Source organism: Vulpes lagopus, chromosome 5, assembly GCF_018345385.1.
Source record: "Vulpes lagopus strain Blue_001 chromosome 5, ASM1834538v1, whole genome shotgun sequence".
Classification (NCBI taxonomy): Eukaryota; Metazoa; Chordata; class Mammalia; order Carnivora; family Canidae; genus Vulpes; species Vulpes lagopus.
Window position 1 is genome coordinate 4,571,844 of NC_054828.1, and position 17,882 is coordinate 4,589,725.

At 55.5% G+C, this 17,882-nt stretch overlaps 1 protein-coding gene across 2 annotated transcripts in view; it reads left to right on the top strand.

Moving 5' to 3' along the window:
• The first annotated feature begins 262 nt into the window (after window positions 1–262).
• KIAA0930 (KIAA0930 ortholog) overlaps window positions 263–17,882 on the top strand; it is a 39,681-nt gene continuing 22,061 nt past the window's right edge. For both annotated transcript variants that reach the window (XR_005987788.1, XM_041754988.1), the window contains exon 1: window positions 263–406. Coding sequence is in view for 1 of the 2 variants with exons in the window: in XM_041754988.1 (XP_041610922.1) it covers window positions 343–406 (64 nt within the window). In the remaining variant the exon portion in view is untranslated. The remainder of the gene's footprint in view (window positions 407–17,882) is intronic.

Genomic DNA, 17,882 nt, shown 5'->3' on the forward strand with positions numbered 1-17,882 from the left:
TCGCCGGGCTCGGCAGGCGGCGGCGGCGGCGGCGACGGACGGCGGCGGCGGCGGCGGCGGCGACGCGCACAAAGGCGGATTGTGGCTTCACTGGTGCTCGCGGCGGGCGGCGCCGGGGCGGGGGCGGGGGCGGGGGCGGCGGGGCGCGGGGGCCCCGGCGGGCGCGGCGCGGGCGATGAGCCGGGGCCCGGCATGGCTTCTGCGCGGCCGCCGGGCCGGGCCTGCGCCTCGGCGCCCGCGCCCGCGGGGCTCCGGGCCGGGCCGCCCGCCCTCCCCGCCGCTGCCGCCGCCTCCCCCGAGCCTGCGGGCGGCGCCGAGGCCGAGGAGCGCTCGCTGCAGCGCATGCTGCGCGCCATAGCGGAGGAGCGCGGCCGCCTGAGCCTGCGCCGGGAGGTCTGCGGCCTCGGTGAGTGGGGCGGGCCGGGTCGGGCCGCCGGCGCCGGGGGCGCGCCTCGGGGGTCCCTGCGCCGTCTCGGTCCCTGCGCGTCTCTGCGCGTCTCTCCGTGTGCGTCTCTCTCTGTCTCTGCGTGTCTCTGTGCGTGTCTCTCTCCCTGCGCGCCGTAGCCTCCTCCATGCGCCCCCAGCTCTCCACGTACAGGTTTTTCCTGTGTCCCTGTGTCCTGGTCTCTGCTTTTGGTCCCAAGAGCGGCTCCGCACACTCATGTTCCTGGGTCTCTCCCTCTCTCCCGGGTCACTCGGCGTCTCCCTCTGTCTGTCCTTTCGAGTACGTCTGTTCATCCTTCACCTTCCGCCGTGTTTGTGCCAGGTCCCTCCCGGGGGCTTCAGTGCCGCTGCAGGGAGTGTGCTCGTGGGATCTGGGGAGACCCCGAGCCCGCGGCCGGGGTGGGGGCAGGCCCCCAGGGCGCCCTGGCCAGACCTCCCTGCAAGCGTGCGGTGGCCACGGTCCCCAGCTTCCTGAAGCCTTTGTCTTCCCGCACCTCTCCGCACTGCCATTTCCTCCTCCCCGTTAGCTCTAACTGGGGACCTGTTGGGCCTTGGCCCCCTGAATCCACCCACTTAGCACCCGGAGCAAGGCCTGCTGCCTCCCGCTCAGCTGAGGCCCTAAGTCATACCTCTGCTGTGGGGTGGGGTGTGGTGGGGCGGGGTGGGGGTACCTGGTATTGTTTGGAAAAGCCTGGGACTCTTAGGTGTGGGTGGGGTCTCCCTGCTTGGCTGGGTGTGAGGTAATGGCTGCGGATGCATCCTGCCCAGACTGAAGCCCAGGAGCCCCCTCCCCTGTAGTGTGGGTTTATCATTTTATCCATGGTTGGAAGGACCCCTCCCTTCTTGGTGCGGGAATGATTTCATGCCACATTGTCAGCCACCCCCCACCCCCCGCCCCACCCTCACCCCAGTCTGAGCAGGGGATTTCTGAGGGGGTGACAGCATTGTGAAGGAGGGAATGTCAGCTTTAGAGATTCTACTTGTCCCCCCATCATTCACCGTTGGGGAGTCCCCAAGGGCCACCAGATCCCCCTCTGAGGTCACACAACAGCAGGGAAGTGGCAGCCCTGGGGTTCCAGAGCCCTGAGCAGGCCACGCCCTGGAGAAAATAACTTTGAATCATCCTTTTTGTAGGAGGTACACTAACCTTAGCCTAACACCCTGTGTCCTCAGGGTGCAGATCCCAGCCCCGCCTGCCCCAGGAATTTCCTCCTGAGCAGGCATTGCAGTGAGGGGTGGGGGTGCCTGCCCAGTAAGGATGGACCAGGAAATGTGTTTCTCTGGTGCCTTTTTCTGAAAAGGTGTCAGGGCTTAGTTGTGAGCAGACATTGAAGGATCCTCATTAGTTCATTCAGCAAACGTTCACTAAGCACCTACTGTGTGCCAGGCCGTGTGCCAGCCTGGCAGGCGCACGTGCCACCTGGCACAGGATGTCTGAAATGGGAGGGGTCTGAGGGACCATCTGCTCCAGGCCCCTGGGCCCTGCTTGCTCAGGAGCTCCAGGCAGCCCCTCCCCACTTCCCTGGTTAGCGTGCTCCCACTGTAGTCTGACCTCTGAGCACCTTCTCTTCCTTGTTACGCCCTGTCCCAAGGAGTCTGCAGGGCCATTCCCTAAGGACAGTAATGACCTGACGTTTGCAGAGCACTTTCTATGTGCCAGGTGCTTTTACGTGTGCTCTGTTAATTTGATTCTGACTTTGCCAGAGAGGACTATCATCCCCATGTCACAGATAAGCTGGAGGTTCAGGGAGCGGAGAGACTTGCCTGGAGCTGGTCAGTGAAGAAGTGGCACAGCTGGCATGGACCTTTGGCCAGTCTGACCCCAGAGCCTGCCCCGTCCCTCCCCTGCCCCATAGATGTCCCCCACTAGGCCTCGCTTTGCCTGTTGTGCTGCATCTGGGGGAAGAGAAATGCCCCGTAGTTACCGTGTCCTCCCGTAGTTACCGTGTCCTCTCCTGGCTCCCACACAAGGTCTCCTGTCTTACCCGCCCACCCCCGTCCCATATCCCCCTGACCTCAGCCCCTGCAGTGCTCTGATGCCCTGTGTTTTGGGCCTCTCGTCTTCTCTTCCTGGAAAGCCACCCCTACTACTCTGCTCCACACACATACCTACCTACAGGTGTCCCTTCAAGCCTCAGCTCCAGTGCTGCTACTTCCTGTCTCGCTACCTGGGCTCTTTGTACCCGGTGCATGTCTGCTGGTTGGTCAGGCTGGTCCTGGCATCGTGATGGTCTGTGTGACTGTCTCCCCAGTCAGCAAGTGAGCCCCTCCAGGGCATGGCCAGTCCATGTCTCCCCAGTGCCCAGCACAGTGCCTGTGCAAAGCAGGTGCCCAGGGACCACTTAGCAGACAAATGGGAGAATTTCTGGACTAGTAAATTAAGACCAAGGGTGTCAATGGAGAGTGAAATCTCAGCCTCTTAGCAGGGCTCACTTGGTCCATCTTGCGTTTATCAGGTGAGAAATGTGACCTTATGCCAAAGTAGAGTTAGGGCCCAGTGGTTGGCCCGAGACCCAGAAAAAGCCAGAGCTTTTACATGGGCAGCGGAACCCTTCACCCTTTCTTCTCTGCTTGACAGCTGTGACAACCTGTTAGATTTAGGAATTTAAACCTCTCAGATTGTCGCTGTCGTGTAATTAAAGCTGAGGTCATTCAGAAGCATGCCATGTTCTCTGAGGTTGTTTTGAAGGTGTCAGGGAGCCTCTGCTGGAGATGCTTGACCCCAGACACACTGTTGTCACTTCTGAGTCACAGTGTCTAAGATGGGAGAGAGCGACTGGTCCCCCCACACAGGGATTGTCACTCGGCTGTTGCGATGAAAGGCACCTTGTAGATCCGAACCTGACTGTTGAGGCTTTTCTTCAGCAGCGTCTGTGTTGGAAGCATTTTTTGATTGCCAGGGTTGGGGGTGGGGGAAGGAGGGTCGGGCCTCATCCTGCCTTGTGGCAGATGAGTAGGGGAGAGCCGCCAGGTGCACAGGTGACAGCCCAAGTGAAGACCCTGCTGGAAGCAGCCAGGGCCGTGGCAGCTCCGAGCACCATTTGGGGGTTTTATGTGCAAGAGACTGCTTGCGATCCCAGGGAACAGGTGAACCAAGCTGGCTGGCTGAGCCAGCTCTTTGGGGCTCCAGGTTCTCTGAGCTGGGGAGAGTCAGGAGGTCCACTGCCCAGATGTTGTGTGATGCACACATCTGGATCAAAAGTAGATGTAGCCTGACACTTCCTCCCAGGGCTTGGGCTTTCTCATGGGCCCGGATATCAGCTGAAGCTTGCCGAGCAGAAAGACCTCCTATCAGGCCACTGACATTCAGCGAGGCCGTGTGGACTTGACCTGGCCCGGAGACCTGATGTGAGTCACGGACAGGCAGGCGCTAGGGGGGTGGGGCCTCCATCATGCCGATGGGCCCTGCGTAGGCTGCACACTTTGTGGAGCTGCTGTTGCCTGGACTCTGGCCACCTTCTAGGTGGCCTGGGGCATTCTCACTCTGGCTGCAGAGCTGTGGGGCCATAGGAGGGTTTTGTTCACTCTTTGCTTTTATTCTTGAATTAGGCCTGTAAGGTAGGTATTGCTACCTGATGAGCAAATGCAAGTGTAGAGGTGAAGTGACCCGTCCCCAGTCACATGGCTGGGAAGTGGCAGGATATATTTAATCCTAAGTGCTTAGCAGAGGTGGATGCCACCCACACCTGTCCTCGGAGTGCTGGAAGCTTGGTCATCACAGGCATGCAGAGCTACCTGGCACAGGTGGTTGGAGGAAGGGCCCAGGTTGTGGTCTGAGAAGCTCCCTAAGGGGCGCAGAGGAGGGAGCCACCACAGGGATCTGGGGGATTGTGCATGCAGCATGTGGCCTCTGAGGGGGCCATGGCAGGGCAAGGCTTGCCTGGGCAGAGGACAAGAGGCTGGGCCGGCCGGAAGGGAAGCTGCGTGGGAGTTGAGGCTGCAGAAGTGGCTGGCTCCTTGGCTCGGCCTCGGGGAGTTTTGTGGCTATTGACTTGTGGGGTGGCTTGCATCAGACCCGGCACGCCTGATGTGCCAGGCGCACGGGAACCACAGCAGTGCCTATAGACGGAGCTTCTGTTGGCACCCCATTTTGCAGATGAGAAAAGCAAGCTTCAGAAAGCAAATGGATTCACCCAAGGGCACGTAGAGCTCCAGCTGAGACCTGCTGAATGCCAGTAACCATCCTGCAGGGTGTTCATGGAATGAGCCAGAAGGAATGAAGGGGGCAGCTGCCTTCCAGTGAGCCTCTCCTCCTGGCTCAACACCTGCCTTGTGCCAGGCACCGATACCAGTCTGTGAGCTGGAAACAGGACTGCACCTTGGCCTGGCCCTCCACCATGTTGCTGGGTGCAGTGCAGCTGGGCATCACTGGGGTGAGGTGGGTGGTGGGGATTTTAGTGGGAGATGTGGCTGGGAGGGAAGACTGGAGCATCTGTGAGGTGGAGATGACAAAGTCCTTAGGGTTATGGGAATTGTGCGAGAAGTGACAGCTTCACGGGGCAGCACGAGGAAGGAGCACATGAGACTCGGCAGGTACAACAGGCCCGATCCTTGCTGTGGCTCTTATTATGAAGGGCGCAGAGCATCTGGCCTGGGGCCCACACATGGAATTGGGGTTGCATGCACGTTCTGGGGCACAGCCTGCTTTGTACTCTCTGCGGACAGTTTCCCGGGGTTCCCTCCAACCCAACTACGGCAAAGTTGAGCTGCTTTTGGGCCCGTGCCTCGGAGAGGAAGTGTGACCGTTTGGAGTGGAGCGGTGCCTCTTTCGGTTCCTGGGCCTATTTTTAAGGCCTGTGGGTTCCGGCCTCTGTTGCCCCTGGGACTGGAGCAGCCTGCGAGGCTTTGGTGTGGCTCTCCTGAGGGCGGGGCTCTGCGTCCTTTGAGGGAAACCCCAGGATGAGAGATCTGGGGTCACAACTGCAGGGATGTCTCTGCAAGGCCAGAGTGCACCGGGTTGTGTGGCTCCCCCGGGCCTGCACAGGAGGGCTGCTGGCCCCACTGTGTCCCCTCCTTGTGGTGTTTGCTGGCCTTATGTATGCTTTTCTCCTACACTGAGCCAGGAAGGCTCAGGGATCCCAGCTGAGCCGTGAGGCCCCACCGGAGAAGGCCCACACGGGGTCCTCGTTAAAAGTCAGCCTCAGAGGGGATCCCTGTGGGTGGCTCAGTGGTTTAGCTCCTGCCTTTGGCCCAGGGCGCGATCCTGGAGTCTCCGGATCAAGTCCCGCGTCGGGCTCCCGTTGTGGAGCCTGCTTCTCCCTCTGTATATCTGCCTCTCTCTATCATGAATAAATAAATAAAATCTTAAAAAAAAAAAAAGTCAGTCTCAGGGGCAGCCTGGGTGGCTCAGCAGTTTGGCACCCACCTTCAGCCCAGGGTGTGATCCTGGAGTCCCACGCTGGGCTCCCTGCATGGAGCCAGCTTCTCCCTCTGCCTGTGTCTCTGCCTCTCTCTCTCTCTCTCTCTCTCTGTCTCTCATGAATAAGTAAAATCTTAAAAAACAAATCAGCCTTAGAATCCCCAAACCAAATTTTGTCCTAATTAAAAATGTTCCATGCACATTATAGAAACTGGAAAATTTAAGAGAGTGGGAAAAAATAACTCACAATTCCAATCACGGAGAGACAACTATTAACTTTGCAAGGTCTTATTTTCCAGTCTTTTGAAAGAATGCTTGATGTTCTGTCCATAAAGTTTCTTAGTCACACTTTCTTACTTAAAACTCCCAACGTGCTCTCTGGCTATTTAACTCTAAACGTCATTTAAATGACGACGAGAGAGTGGAGCAGATGTGCCATCATTTCCTGAACTGGTCTTACATCTCGAGGGCGACTTGGGTCTCATTCTGCAGCCCAGCAACTGGCTGGGTCCCCCTGTTGGGGTTCAGGCAGCAGCATGTCTTCTGGGTCACAGCCCATCCTGGGGAGCTGGGATGGTCAGGAAGGCTCTAGAAGTTCACCAGCCTCACCCCGTGGCTGCACAGACAGCTGGGTGAGGCTCAGAGAGGATGCAGACACAGGTGGGTCACAAGGGCCAGAGTGAATGCCTGACTGGGCCCTCCCCGCACAGCCCTGCATGGGTGACAGCTGGAGGCCACCAGTGGGAGGGCCGGGGCGTGTGGAGGGGAGAGGGCTCAAGCACCCTCCTCCCAGGGTCCTGTTGGCCACAGATGGGGGCTGGGACGTTGCTTTTGGACCTGCAGATGCGGGGTTGGCGCATCCAGAGTTGAGCCCCTGAGGGTGGGGGCCGAGGTCAGGGGCACCCAGCCTGGGGAGGAGCCTTTGCCTGGGCCAGACTGGGCAGCAGGAGCCTTGGCTCAGTCTGAGGGGGACCCCCCTTTGAAAAAGGGAATCCGGTGTCTCATGTGACCTGACACAAGCACCCAGCTAGCTTGTGTTTTTAAAATATCTGTTCTTTACCTCCCCCGAATGACCAGTGAATACTTGAGGAATGTCTGTTGACAAAAGGAGGAAGAGGGGGCTTGGTATTTGAACTCTTTGTCTTATAGGTTGAGTTGGTTGTTACTGTTTATCTTTGTTTTTTTAAAAGTATTTATTATTTATTTATTTATTTATTTATTTTTAAAGATTTTATTACTTTATTCATGAGAGAGAGAGAGAGAGAGAGGCAGACTCCATGCAGGGAGCCCGATGTGGGACTCCATCTCGGGTCTCCAGGATCACGCCCTGGGCCGAAGGTAGGCACTAAATCTCTGAGCCATCCAGGGATCCCCCTATCTATTTATTTTAAATATTTTATTTATTGATTCATGAGAGACACAGAGAGAGGCTGAGGTCCCACAGGCAGAGGGAGAAGCAGGCTCCCTGCGGGGATCCCGATGCGGAACTCGATCCTGGGACCCTGAGACCATGACCTGAGCTGAAAGCAGACGCTTCACCCACTGAGCCACCTGGGGGTCCCCTTGTTACTGTTTATCTTTAAGGCAAAACTCCTTTGCTTTTGGAGGTGCTTTGACTTTTGAAAAAGGCTTTTTATACTAATGATTCTTAGGACAGAGAGAACGAGGAAAGCCGAGTACTCTGAGAAAGAGCGTGTTCCCTCGCTAAGTAGGGAGGGCCCCCCCTTGCCTGGGTTTGCCCTCCAGCCTGTGTGCTGGGGAGCCTCCCCTCTCTGGCCGTGTCCTGAGCCCTTGAAAGAATCGGTGCCCCTGCCTTTGCTCCTGACGGCTCCAATGCATGTTTCTGCCCCAGTCCTGTGACGCTACATAGGGCCCCACCGTGCACGGCTTCCTCTCCCTCACCCCCGGGCTCTCCTCCAGGGCCGATGCTGTGCCAGCTCAGGGTGGGCTGAATCACAAGGGCAGCTTGCCCTGGGGGTCGTGCAGGTGATGGGTCACTGGACAGGCATCCACGTCCTGAAGAGGTGATCATTTTGGTGGGTGGCCCTTAAGTGGGGCAGTCCTCACGGAGGGTCCTGCCTGCAGACACAGTGGGGGAGAGGGCAGAGAAGGTTCAGAATCTAATTTTCCCCTGCTTGCTGCGCTGCTTTGGGGAAATCACTGCAGCTCTCTGCGTGTCTGCTCTCCTGGGAGGGTAAGACCGACGACTGGTCCGCCTCCACGCAGGGCAGGGGAGCGTGTCACGGAGGCTGCCCGGGACAGGTGACAGGGCCCGGGGTCGAATCCAGGGGGCCTGTGGGGGTGACCGCGGGCAAGGCCCTTCCCTCTGGCTCTGTTTCCTCCTGTATAAAATGAGGGAAGGCAGGTAGACCTGGAGCACAGCTGTCAGCGTGGTGCTGGGATGCATTCGCCAGTCCACACTGTGCTGCCTAAACCGAGCCACCGGTGCCAAGCAGGGCCGATGACCCCACAGCCACTCGTGTGTGTCAGCCCAGGATGACAAGCAAAACATGAAGAGACAGAAATAGGAAGAATCGCACATCCCACCCCCCACGAGGGGGAACCAAGAACCGTCTTCCCACCACCCCGAGCTGCAGCCTCACGTCGGGCTGCAGCCTTCACGGCCACCGAGCCCCCAGTCCCCCACCTCCTCAGGGGACACCAGGATGGTGCCACCTGCCTGATTCCAGATTCCTCCTGCCTGGGGGCGAGGGGGGGCAGGTGGGGAGTGGTCGTGGTCCTGAGCGATTGCTGTGCTCCCTGCGGCAGGGCTCGGGGATGCGGTCCTCCCTGGGGGGAGGCGCTGCACCCAGGAGCCTTCCCTGGAGGCCTGTGAGGCCGGGTGGCCCTGAGCAAGGTGGGAGCCAGAGCAGCCGCGTTGTGTCCTTTCCGTAGGGACCCTGTGGCCAAGGAGGTGTTCGCCCCATTGATGGATGGACCCAGTGAGGCCCAGAGAGGTGAGGCACTTTATGTAGAGTCCCAGGGCCGGCATTCTGGGTTTGGGGCCCAGTCCTCGGGACGCGAGGCTGTGGCCTCAGGCACGCCCGTCTACCTGGGGAGAGGCATTTAGCACCTCCTCACCAAGTGGCCTCCCCTCGGTCTGGCACCAGCAGCAGCAGCACCCTGGTGCCTGCTTTCCATGGTGAAGGAGGGGAGCCGGGAGAGGAGAGGGGGATCAGGAAGCGGAGACGTCTGCGGGAGTGGGCCCCTCTGCGGAGGCAGCTGCGTTGCACGGGGCTGTGACCCCACCATGAGGGAAGGAGAACGGGCCTCTGGGGGCTGGGGTGGGGGTGTTGGTGTGTCTGGTTTCCAGAGGGGGCACAGTTGTCTGAGGCGCCCCCGTGAACCCCTGCTCCGTGCAGCGTGTCAGCGGCTGCGTCTTGGGACCTCAGCGGCCTTGGTGAGCTCTGTGAGCCTGTGGGGGCAGGGGCGAGGGCCAGCTGTGGGCAGGACAGACAGTCCCTCCTGCCCCGGTGCATGGTGTTGGGGGTGGCTGGTCAGGCTGCATGTCCGGTTCCCAGCTCTGAGCCTGGCCTAGTGAGCAAGGAGTGAAGCGAGCGAGTGGATGCCCTCACGTGTCCTCCAGTCCTCTTGCCAGGTCGTAGTGTCCACATGGACACTGTGGTTGGAGTGGGTGGGCCGTGAGCATCTATCTGGAGGGGCTGACCTAGGCCACTAGGGCACGCTGACCTGCCTCGGCCTGTGTAGCATGTTGGGGTGAGGCGGGAGGAGGGGGAACCCTGTGCAGTGACCAAGGGAAGGCCAGCCCAGGCAGCAGGGGAGGGATGGGGCGAGCTGGGAGCCAGGGTGGCCGGTCCCAGCTCAGTCTGGGATGGGACATCTGGTGTGGGTGTCTGTGGGAGTCTAGAAGGTTCCTCAGAAGAACCGCAGCTCGTCTTACAGGCCTTGTTTTAATGTGTCAGCAAAGCAGTGAGTCAGGAGTTTGAATAAGGCCACAGTCCCCGGGAGTTGGGGCTTGGTGTGGAGCTCCTCCTTGGGTCCCTATCCCCCCCCCCCCCCGCCCCGGGCAGGGTCGAAGCTGGAGGGGTCTGCAGGTAGCGGGGTGGGGTGTTGAGTGGTGTCGGCTGTGGGGCCCCAGGGGCACTGCAGGCATCGCTGTTTGGGAGAGTCCAGAGGATGGCTTCTGGAAACTTCGGGCCAAGGACCACTCTGGAAGATGCCCCATCCCACAAGGGCGACATCGAGGTCAGGGTCTGTCACTGCACCCCAGGAACTCACACAGAGCGGCTCTGGGAGCCGGTGCTGATCCACCCTGGCATGGATTGCAGTCCCAAGGCCTTCGTGGTTCTCCTGGGTAAGCTGAGTCAGGGTGCTCGGTTCCCTCCCTGGGAAGCGGGTTAGTAGGGAGATCCCAGCTGTGACCCCGAGGGTTGTAAAAGCACTTGAAGGATTTCACAACACTGTTCGCATGAAGGGAGGGAGGAGTCAAGTCCTTGCATGGGAGGCTTCGAGTGAGGCTCAAAGCACCAGGGTGTTCTCTGAGCTGAAGACCAGAGGCTTGTCATCGTCAAGCATTTATTTGTTTGACCTTTGCCTCCCTGCTGTCATGGGTCCTGCCCCACGCTGGGTACCAAGTCACCCTGCCAGCATGATGTCCTGTCTTGGTGGGGAGGGACACTTAGGTGTTTGGAACCAGCGTGCTGAGGCTGTGACATGGGGCTGGGAGCCGTTGGGGTTAGGGAGCTATGGGGCCAAGGGGCCATCGGGTTAGGGTGCTATGGGGCCAGGGGCCGTGGGGTTAGAGGGCTGGGGAGCCATGGGGTTAAGGAGCCATGGGGCCAGGGAGCCGAGGAGCCATGGGGTTAGGGAGCCAGGGGGTGAGGGAGCCATGGGGCCAGGGAGCTGTGGGGCTGAGGAATGGTGGGGCTGGGGAGCTGTGGGGTTAGGGAGCCATGGGCCAGGGAGCTGAGGGGTTAGGGAGCCATGGGGTTAGGGAGCTGTGGGGCTGGGCAGACGTGGGGCCGGGGAGCTGTGGGGCCGGGGAGCTGTGGGGCTATGAGCACAGCCTGGAAGGCAGCAGGAGTGGCTCTGCTGCAGACTTGCAGGTTGACATCAGACTAGTGACTCAAGGCGTGAGCCTCAAGTTCCTCATCGGCTGAGTGAAAACTGGCTTTACCACACAGCATGTTCAGGAAGGTGGAATGAGGTTAAGTAGCACCAGGTGGGTGGGATCAAGTGTTTGGGAGCAGGTGGCAAGGGGGTCAGGCATGGTGTAGGGGTGATTGGGGGGGAGGTGACAGCTGAGGTGACACACAGGTAGGGTTGAGAGGGGCACGGCAAAGACCTGACAGTGGGGGGAGTGGCAGGCTGAGGGTGCACAGGTGTCTGGTCAGGGAAGAAAGGCCGGGGAACCACACTGCAGACTTTGGGGGCTCTCCGGGGGGCCTGGCTCATCTGGTGAAGGAACCCCGACCTTCAAGAAGACAGGGAAGCAGGCAGGGCCACGGGCTTCTCCTGGTCCGGCCACCTCGCCTCACTGAGCCTGCATGCTGCCCTTAGGCTGGAGCAGAGCCATGGCCAGGCCCTGGGAGGGCCCCCTCGGGGACCCGTCTGACCAGTCCTTCCCATCTGAGAGCCTCATCACGAAGCCAGGGCAGTGCGCCCTGGGCAGCTGCCTTGTCTTCTGTGCCCCATGGGAGGGTCTTGAGCCAGCGAGGAGCCCTGAGAGGCACGAGGTGGTGAAAGGCCTATTGAGAGCCCCACAGAAGCCTATTCATTGTGCCCTGGCTGCGGGGGTGTGGGGAGTGTCTGGGGGCCGAGGATGCCTGGGATTCTCCCCATAGAGGCCAGTTGACCCCCCCCACCTTTGGGAGGGGGGCCAGGCAGGGCAGAAGCCACTGCTGAGCCTGGCATGCTCTTGGGAGGCGTGCTCTTGGGAGGCACCGCAGCAGAGAGACCCCCTCTCAGCTCCTCCCCGCCAGACCCTTTAGGGGTCCCCAGGCCTGGGAGGATAAACATGAAACCTCCAACCGTGAGGCTGCCCCGTGAGGTGGGGTCCCCTCCAGCTCTGGCTCCCATTGGGCGTCCTGGGCCCTGGGCCTTCCCCTAGCCCGGCCACACCGGGCGTCACCCCCCAGCAAGCGGGGCCCTGGAGGCTCTTCCCCTGCCTTCGCCCACTTAACCCATAGGTTTGGGCCCTTACATGAGATCCCCTCCTCAGTGAGGGGGCTTTGCTCGTGCTCCTGCCCAGGGCAGCTCCCCTCGTGTGGACTCGGGGCATGCAGCCTGCACCCCTGGGTGAGTCGGTGATGAATTGGCCCCCCTGACGTTCCAGGGCAGGGGGGCAGGAGCCATCCCACCCCAGCACGGAGTACTCAGCCTCTGAGAGTGGCCCTTGGTCACCGTTTGCTCCCAGTCAGGTGAGGTGTGCACGGGAGGATGCACTGGCGACCTTGGGCAGCGGCGTCCTCCCTGGTACACAGCCTGCTGCACGGGGTGTCCACGTGGGGAACGGACGTATTCGCACAGTGCCGGGCACACCGGGCACACCGTTAGTGGTGTCAGAGTTCATGGGGCGTCTGTAGATTTGCTGTAGAGAAAATTTCCTGTTTTTCAGGAAGAGTCATTCCAGCGCCCTGAACACTCACCGCCGTGGGCATTTGCTTTACTTCTTCCACTCTTAGGCCTTGTTTTTTACAGAAATTTCTTTGACATATTTCTGTTCAATTTTGTGGCCTGCTTTTTGGTTTCATTTTTTAAAACTTGCTAGCATACGCGTTTGTCCAAGTAACTGCACTGTTAGTAGAAATATTTTTGTGGGCAGTCCAGGTGGCTCAGCGGTTTAGCGCCACCTTCAGCCCCAGGTGTGATCCTGGAGACCTGGGATCGAGTCCTGCATTGGGCTCCCTGCATGGAGCCTGCTTCTCCCTCTGCCTGTGTCTCTGCCTCTCTCTCTCCCTCTCTCTCTGTCTCTCATGAATGAATAAATAAAATCTTTAAAAAAAAAAAAACAAAGGTTGTGAGAAGAGTCATCGCGACAAAGTCTCCTGTCAATGCAGCCTCTGTCGGGAGGCTGTGGGGACACCTTGGTGGCGTGAATGAGGCTTGCTAACCTGGGTGCCCGCTCAAGGCGCACACTGTGCAAAAGGCTTCCCATGTATCGGCTCATTAACACTCCCAGCGACCCGGAGAGATGGATTCATTCTTAACTACCTTTTTGCAAATGGGAAACAGGTCCCAGGGTGTCTGGGGCTTGCCCAGCACCGGTGGGAACTGCTGGAGCCCGGATGGGCCCAGCGCCCGCTCCCCCCAGCCAGCGCGCTCATGCCCAGCTGCTCCCTTTAGCACCCAGATCCTCCAGCGCTGTTCTGCGCCCTGGTCCACCTTCCTCCCTGGCACAGGTAGGGCCCTTTCAGTTCTTGGTGGACAACCGCACAGTAGCCCATCCTGCCAGGGATTTCTGATTTCTCTGGCTACTTCCCCGGGAATGGGACCATCTCAGTATTTTGCAAACACTGCTGTAATGATTACAGAATTTTTTGGGAAAAAAAAACCCTCGGGGGCGGAGTTGCTGGGTGGCAGGCATGAGCTTGTGTGGGTCTCATTGCCTGCTGTCTCCCTGGAGATCTTACCGGATCCCCTTCCCACCACCAGAGAAGTCCTGTTTCTCCACATTCTTTTCTGCCCGGGAGTGTGGTCGGGGGTTCTGATTTTTTTTTGCACATCTGACAGGTGAAAGGTGGAATTTGTTTTTTTTTTTTTTTTTTTTTTTATATAGAGGTCTCTATCTCTCTTTTTTTTTTATTTTATTATTTATTTATGATAGTCCTACAGAGAGAGAGGGAGAGAGGCAGAGACACAGGCAGAGGGAGAAGCAGGCTCCATGCACCGGGAGCCCGACGTGGGATTCGATCCCGGGTCTCCAGGATCGCGCCCTGGGCCAAAGGCAGGCGCCAAACCGCTGTGCCACCCAGGGATCCCCGAAAGGTGGAATTTGGTGGTTTTCATAGAACATTCCTCCGGCTGTGTGAAGCTGAGCCTGTTTTAATGTTTGCAGAGCTGTGTCTCCCTTTGCTTTCTGTTTGATCTTATTTTGTATGCATTATATGAGGCTTGTTGATTGATTGATTGATTTGAGGCTTGTTATTTATTAGGGAAATCAGACCTCAGTTAAGAGTCCCAGTAGTTTTTCTGATGTACTGTTTTTTTTTCTTTGTTTATGGTGCATGTGGAATTTTTTTTTTAATTTTGTTTTTATGTGGTTTTGATTCATCTTTTCCTTGAAAGCTTTTGTGTTCGCCACTTGAGAGAACAAAAAAATTCTCTCACAGTTTTTTTTTGCCCTCTATGATATTTTAACATTAAACGTTTTGATCTTTTGGAATGTATGTTGGCACGAGCAGGAACCCAGGCGTAGTCTTTTCCCATCGCTTAGTCATTTATCCCAAGACGAGTGGCTGGAGAATTGTCTTCATCCTGCTGATTTGAAGTGCCACCCTTCTATATGCTAAATTACAGCGTGTCTTCTATTTTGGTACTTTCCATGCTCGTCCACTGATCTGTGTGTGTTTTTTTTTTTAATAATTTTTTTAAAATTTTTATTTATTTATGATAGTCACACAGAGAGAGAGAGAGAGAGAGAGAGAGAGGCAGAGACACAGGCAGAGGGAGAAGCAGGCTCCATGCACCGGGAGCCCGACGTGGGATTCGATCCCGGGTCTCCAGGATTGCGCCCTGGGCCAAAGGCAGGCGCCAAACCTCTGCGCCACCCAGGGATCCCGATCTGTGTGTTTATGCACCAGTATCGCCGTGGCTTCATCAGTCACTGGGTTCATGTCACTTACTTGCTCAGTTGGCCAATATTTATTGCTTCCTCTAGGCCAGACACTAATGTAGGGCCTGAGTATACAGCAGTGAACAAAATGATCAAAGTGGGAAAAGATTCATACCTTCATGGAGCATACATTCTCATGGGCTGTCTCTGTTTAAGCCCGATCAGCTCTAGTAGGCCAGGTGTTGGCAAACCATGGCCCCAGGCCAATACTGGGCGGCTGCCTGTTTTTGTAAATAAACTTGGGTTGGAACCTAGCCATGCTCATTTCTTTACGCATTGCTCTGGGTGATTTTGTAGTTGAGACAGGACCATATGGTCTGCAGAACCTAAAATATTTTCTGTCTGGACCTTTACCGGAAGAAGTGTGTTGGCTCCTGTCCTAAGAAAAGGCCGAAAGCAAACAAAATACAGGTAAAACATAGATGATATGTAGTGACAGGTGCAGGAAGTGGGATAGGGAGTGCAGGGGCGGGGTTTGCAATTTTTTTTTTATGATTTTATTTATTCATGAGAGACGCACAGAGGCAGAGACAGGCAGTGGGAGAGGCTGGCTCCCTGCAGGGAGGCGGATGCGGAACTTGATCCCAGGATCACGGGATCATGCCCTGGGCTGAAAGGTGGTCTCAACCACTCAGCCACCCAGGCATCCTGGGATTTGCAATTTTAAATAGAGTGGTTTGGAAAGGCCTCAAAGGGAAGGTAGATACTTTAGTAAAGAGCTGGAGGTACGGAAGTCAGCCTCACCAGCCTCACGGAGGATTTTGAGCAGGGACCTGATAGGTACTGATTGGAACGTGAGGACCGGTTAGAAAGCTGGGCCAGGAAGGCAGGCGGGAGATGGTGGCTTGGCTCTGGATGGAAGAGCAGTTGCTGAGAGCTGGTTGGATTGTGGGTTTGTTAGAAGAGAGAGTCAATCAAATGATACAGAGATAAAGTCACAGTTCTGCAGGGGGAAGAAAAAGCAGTGGTAGAAATTAAGAAATGTGTACAGAAACGAATCTGTCCAAGAACATGATCAAGAGTTTCTCTTGGAGTCAGCTTCCAGTCGAGATGGTAGCTGGAAGGTGATGAGGGTCAAGGGGTGCTTTTTGGTTTGTTTTTTTTAGCGTTGGGTGTTTGCTGGGAGTCTTTGGGTGACAGGTCTGTGCGAGGCAGGCCAGAGGTCTCCCACAGCCCTGGGGTTTAGGTCCACACCAAGGGGTGGCAGGTGGTTTGGGCTGGTGGTGGCGGGAGGTTTTAGCTTTCTGTTGTGTTTTTTAAAATACTGATAGGAACCCTGCCCCCACATCATTCTTTCCGAATTGTCCTGGCTTTTCTCCCTTAATTCTGAAACATATTCTTGGCATTTTGTATTGGCTCATGTTAAGTGATCAAATTAGTGGAACTACTCCTTCTATGATTTGGATATTCTAGCTGAGGACTCAGCAAACCTTTAGTCAGTCAAGTCTTCTCCTTTTCTTTCTTAAAAATTCTGAAGAGAATATTTCTTCCCAAATTATACTTTCTAACTGGAATATTGGCTTATCTCAAAGCTGTTGGTTTCTGGATGTGCTGGTGACTTTGTACTTATGACTTCTGTTGTTTTCATTTGAGTTTTTTTGATTTTCCAAGTCTGGTATGATATCATCTGTAAATATGTTAATTTTTACCTTATCCTCACAATTTTTACTCTTAATATCTTCATTATAAGTACAATGTGTCTAGTACCTTTAGAACAATGCTAATTGTAGTGGATGGTGATAATATTTAACCTTTTTTTTTTCTACATGAGCTGTAAATTCTGTTTAAGGAAGTACCCTTTATTCTTATTTTATGGAGAATTTTGTTTTTTTTAATCAAGAAGAGGTAGTGAATTTTAATCAGGAAGAGGTAGTGAGTTTTATCAGCATCATGGAAATGATCGTATGCTATTTCTCTTTTGCTCTGTAAATATATAGTGAATATGTGAATAGATTTCCTAATATTGGACCATTTTTGTATTCCTGAATTAAATCCTGCTTAGACATGGGATATACTTTTAGTGGATTGCTGGGTTCTTTTTAGCATTGTATTTAAGATTTTTATGTTGCTACCCGTGAGTGAGATTAGCCTGTACTTTCCTCCTATGTGTGTGTATGCAGTGCTCTATTTTTGGAATCAACATTATGCTTCCTTGTTAAAAAGATTTCGCAAATTTCTTAGGCTTTAAAAATGTGTGAGTAGCATTGGAGCTGTTTCTTGAGGATCTCGTAGACCTGCCCTCTCAAAAACATCTCTTGGCCTATTAGTCCAAAGTACCATTTTTAGAAATGGCTCTTGGGCAGTTTTCCCTATTGTAATACATGGTCCTAATTTTTAATGGCTATAAACTGTTTGTTTGTTCTTAAGTAGGCTCCCCATGTGGAGACCACCGTAGGGCTTGAACTCAAGGATGCTGAGATCAAAACCTGAGCTGGGATCAAGAGTGAGATGCCTAACAGACTGAGCCACCCCCACCCCCCCCCCCCCCACCCCCGTGCCCCTGTAAACTATTTTAATTAGGGTATTACCATAACTTTGCTTAACCGTGTGCTTTAATCATCTCAAAGAGGACTGGGGTGGTCCTCCCAAATCTAATTCACAATTTTTCAAAGGTCTGGTTAATGGAAAATTATTTGCTCCAGGCAGAGGAGGCGGCTGGTCCTCATGGCCTCTTTGGAGCTGAATACCAGTTTTTCTGATACAGCCCACCCTCATTATTCATGGACTCTGTGTTTGCAAATTCACTTGCTTGCTAAAATTTATTTGTAGCTTCAAATTATGGCGCTTTCATGATTCATTGCAGACATGCACCAAGTGGTGAAAAATTTGAGGGGCTCAGTGAGTGTACATTCCCCCGAGGTCAAACAAGGTGACGCTCTGCCTTGTTTCAGCTCATACTGTATACAAGTGTCTGTTGGGGACTAGTTAACGCCTATATTTTGCATTTTTGTGCTTTGTGTTGGTGATTTTGCTGTTTAGAATGGCCCCAAGTTGGGGCACCTGGGTGGCCCAGGGGCTTAAGCATCTGCCTTGGGCTCAGGCCATGGTCCCGGGGTCCTGGGATTGAGTTTGGGCTCCCTGCTCAGTGGGGAGTCTGCTTCTCCCTCTCCATCTGCCTACCGCTCCCTCTGCTTGTGTTCTCTCTCTGTCAAATGAATAAATAAAATCTTAAAAAATAAAATAAATAAAATAAGTTTCGTTCAGGCACAAGCTATAGTGCTGGCCTTGTGTTAACACACCAGCTGTATATTAGATAAGGTCTCATGAGACAAACACACGTAAAAC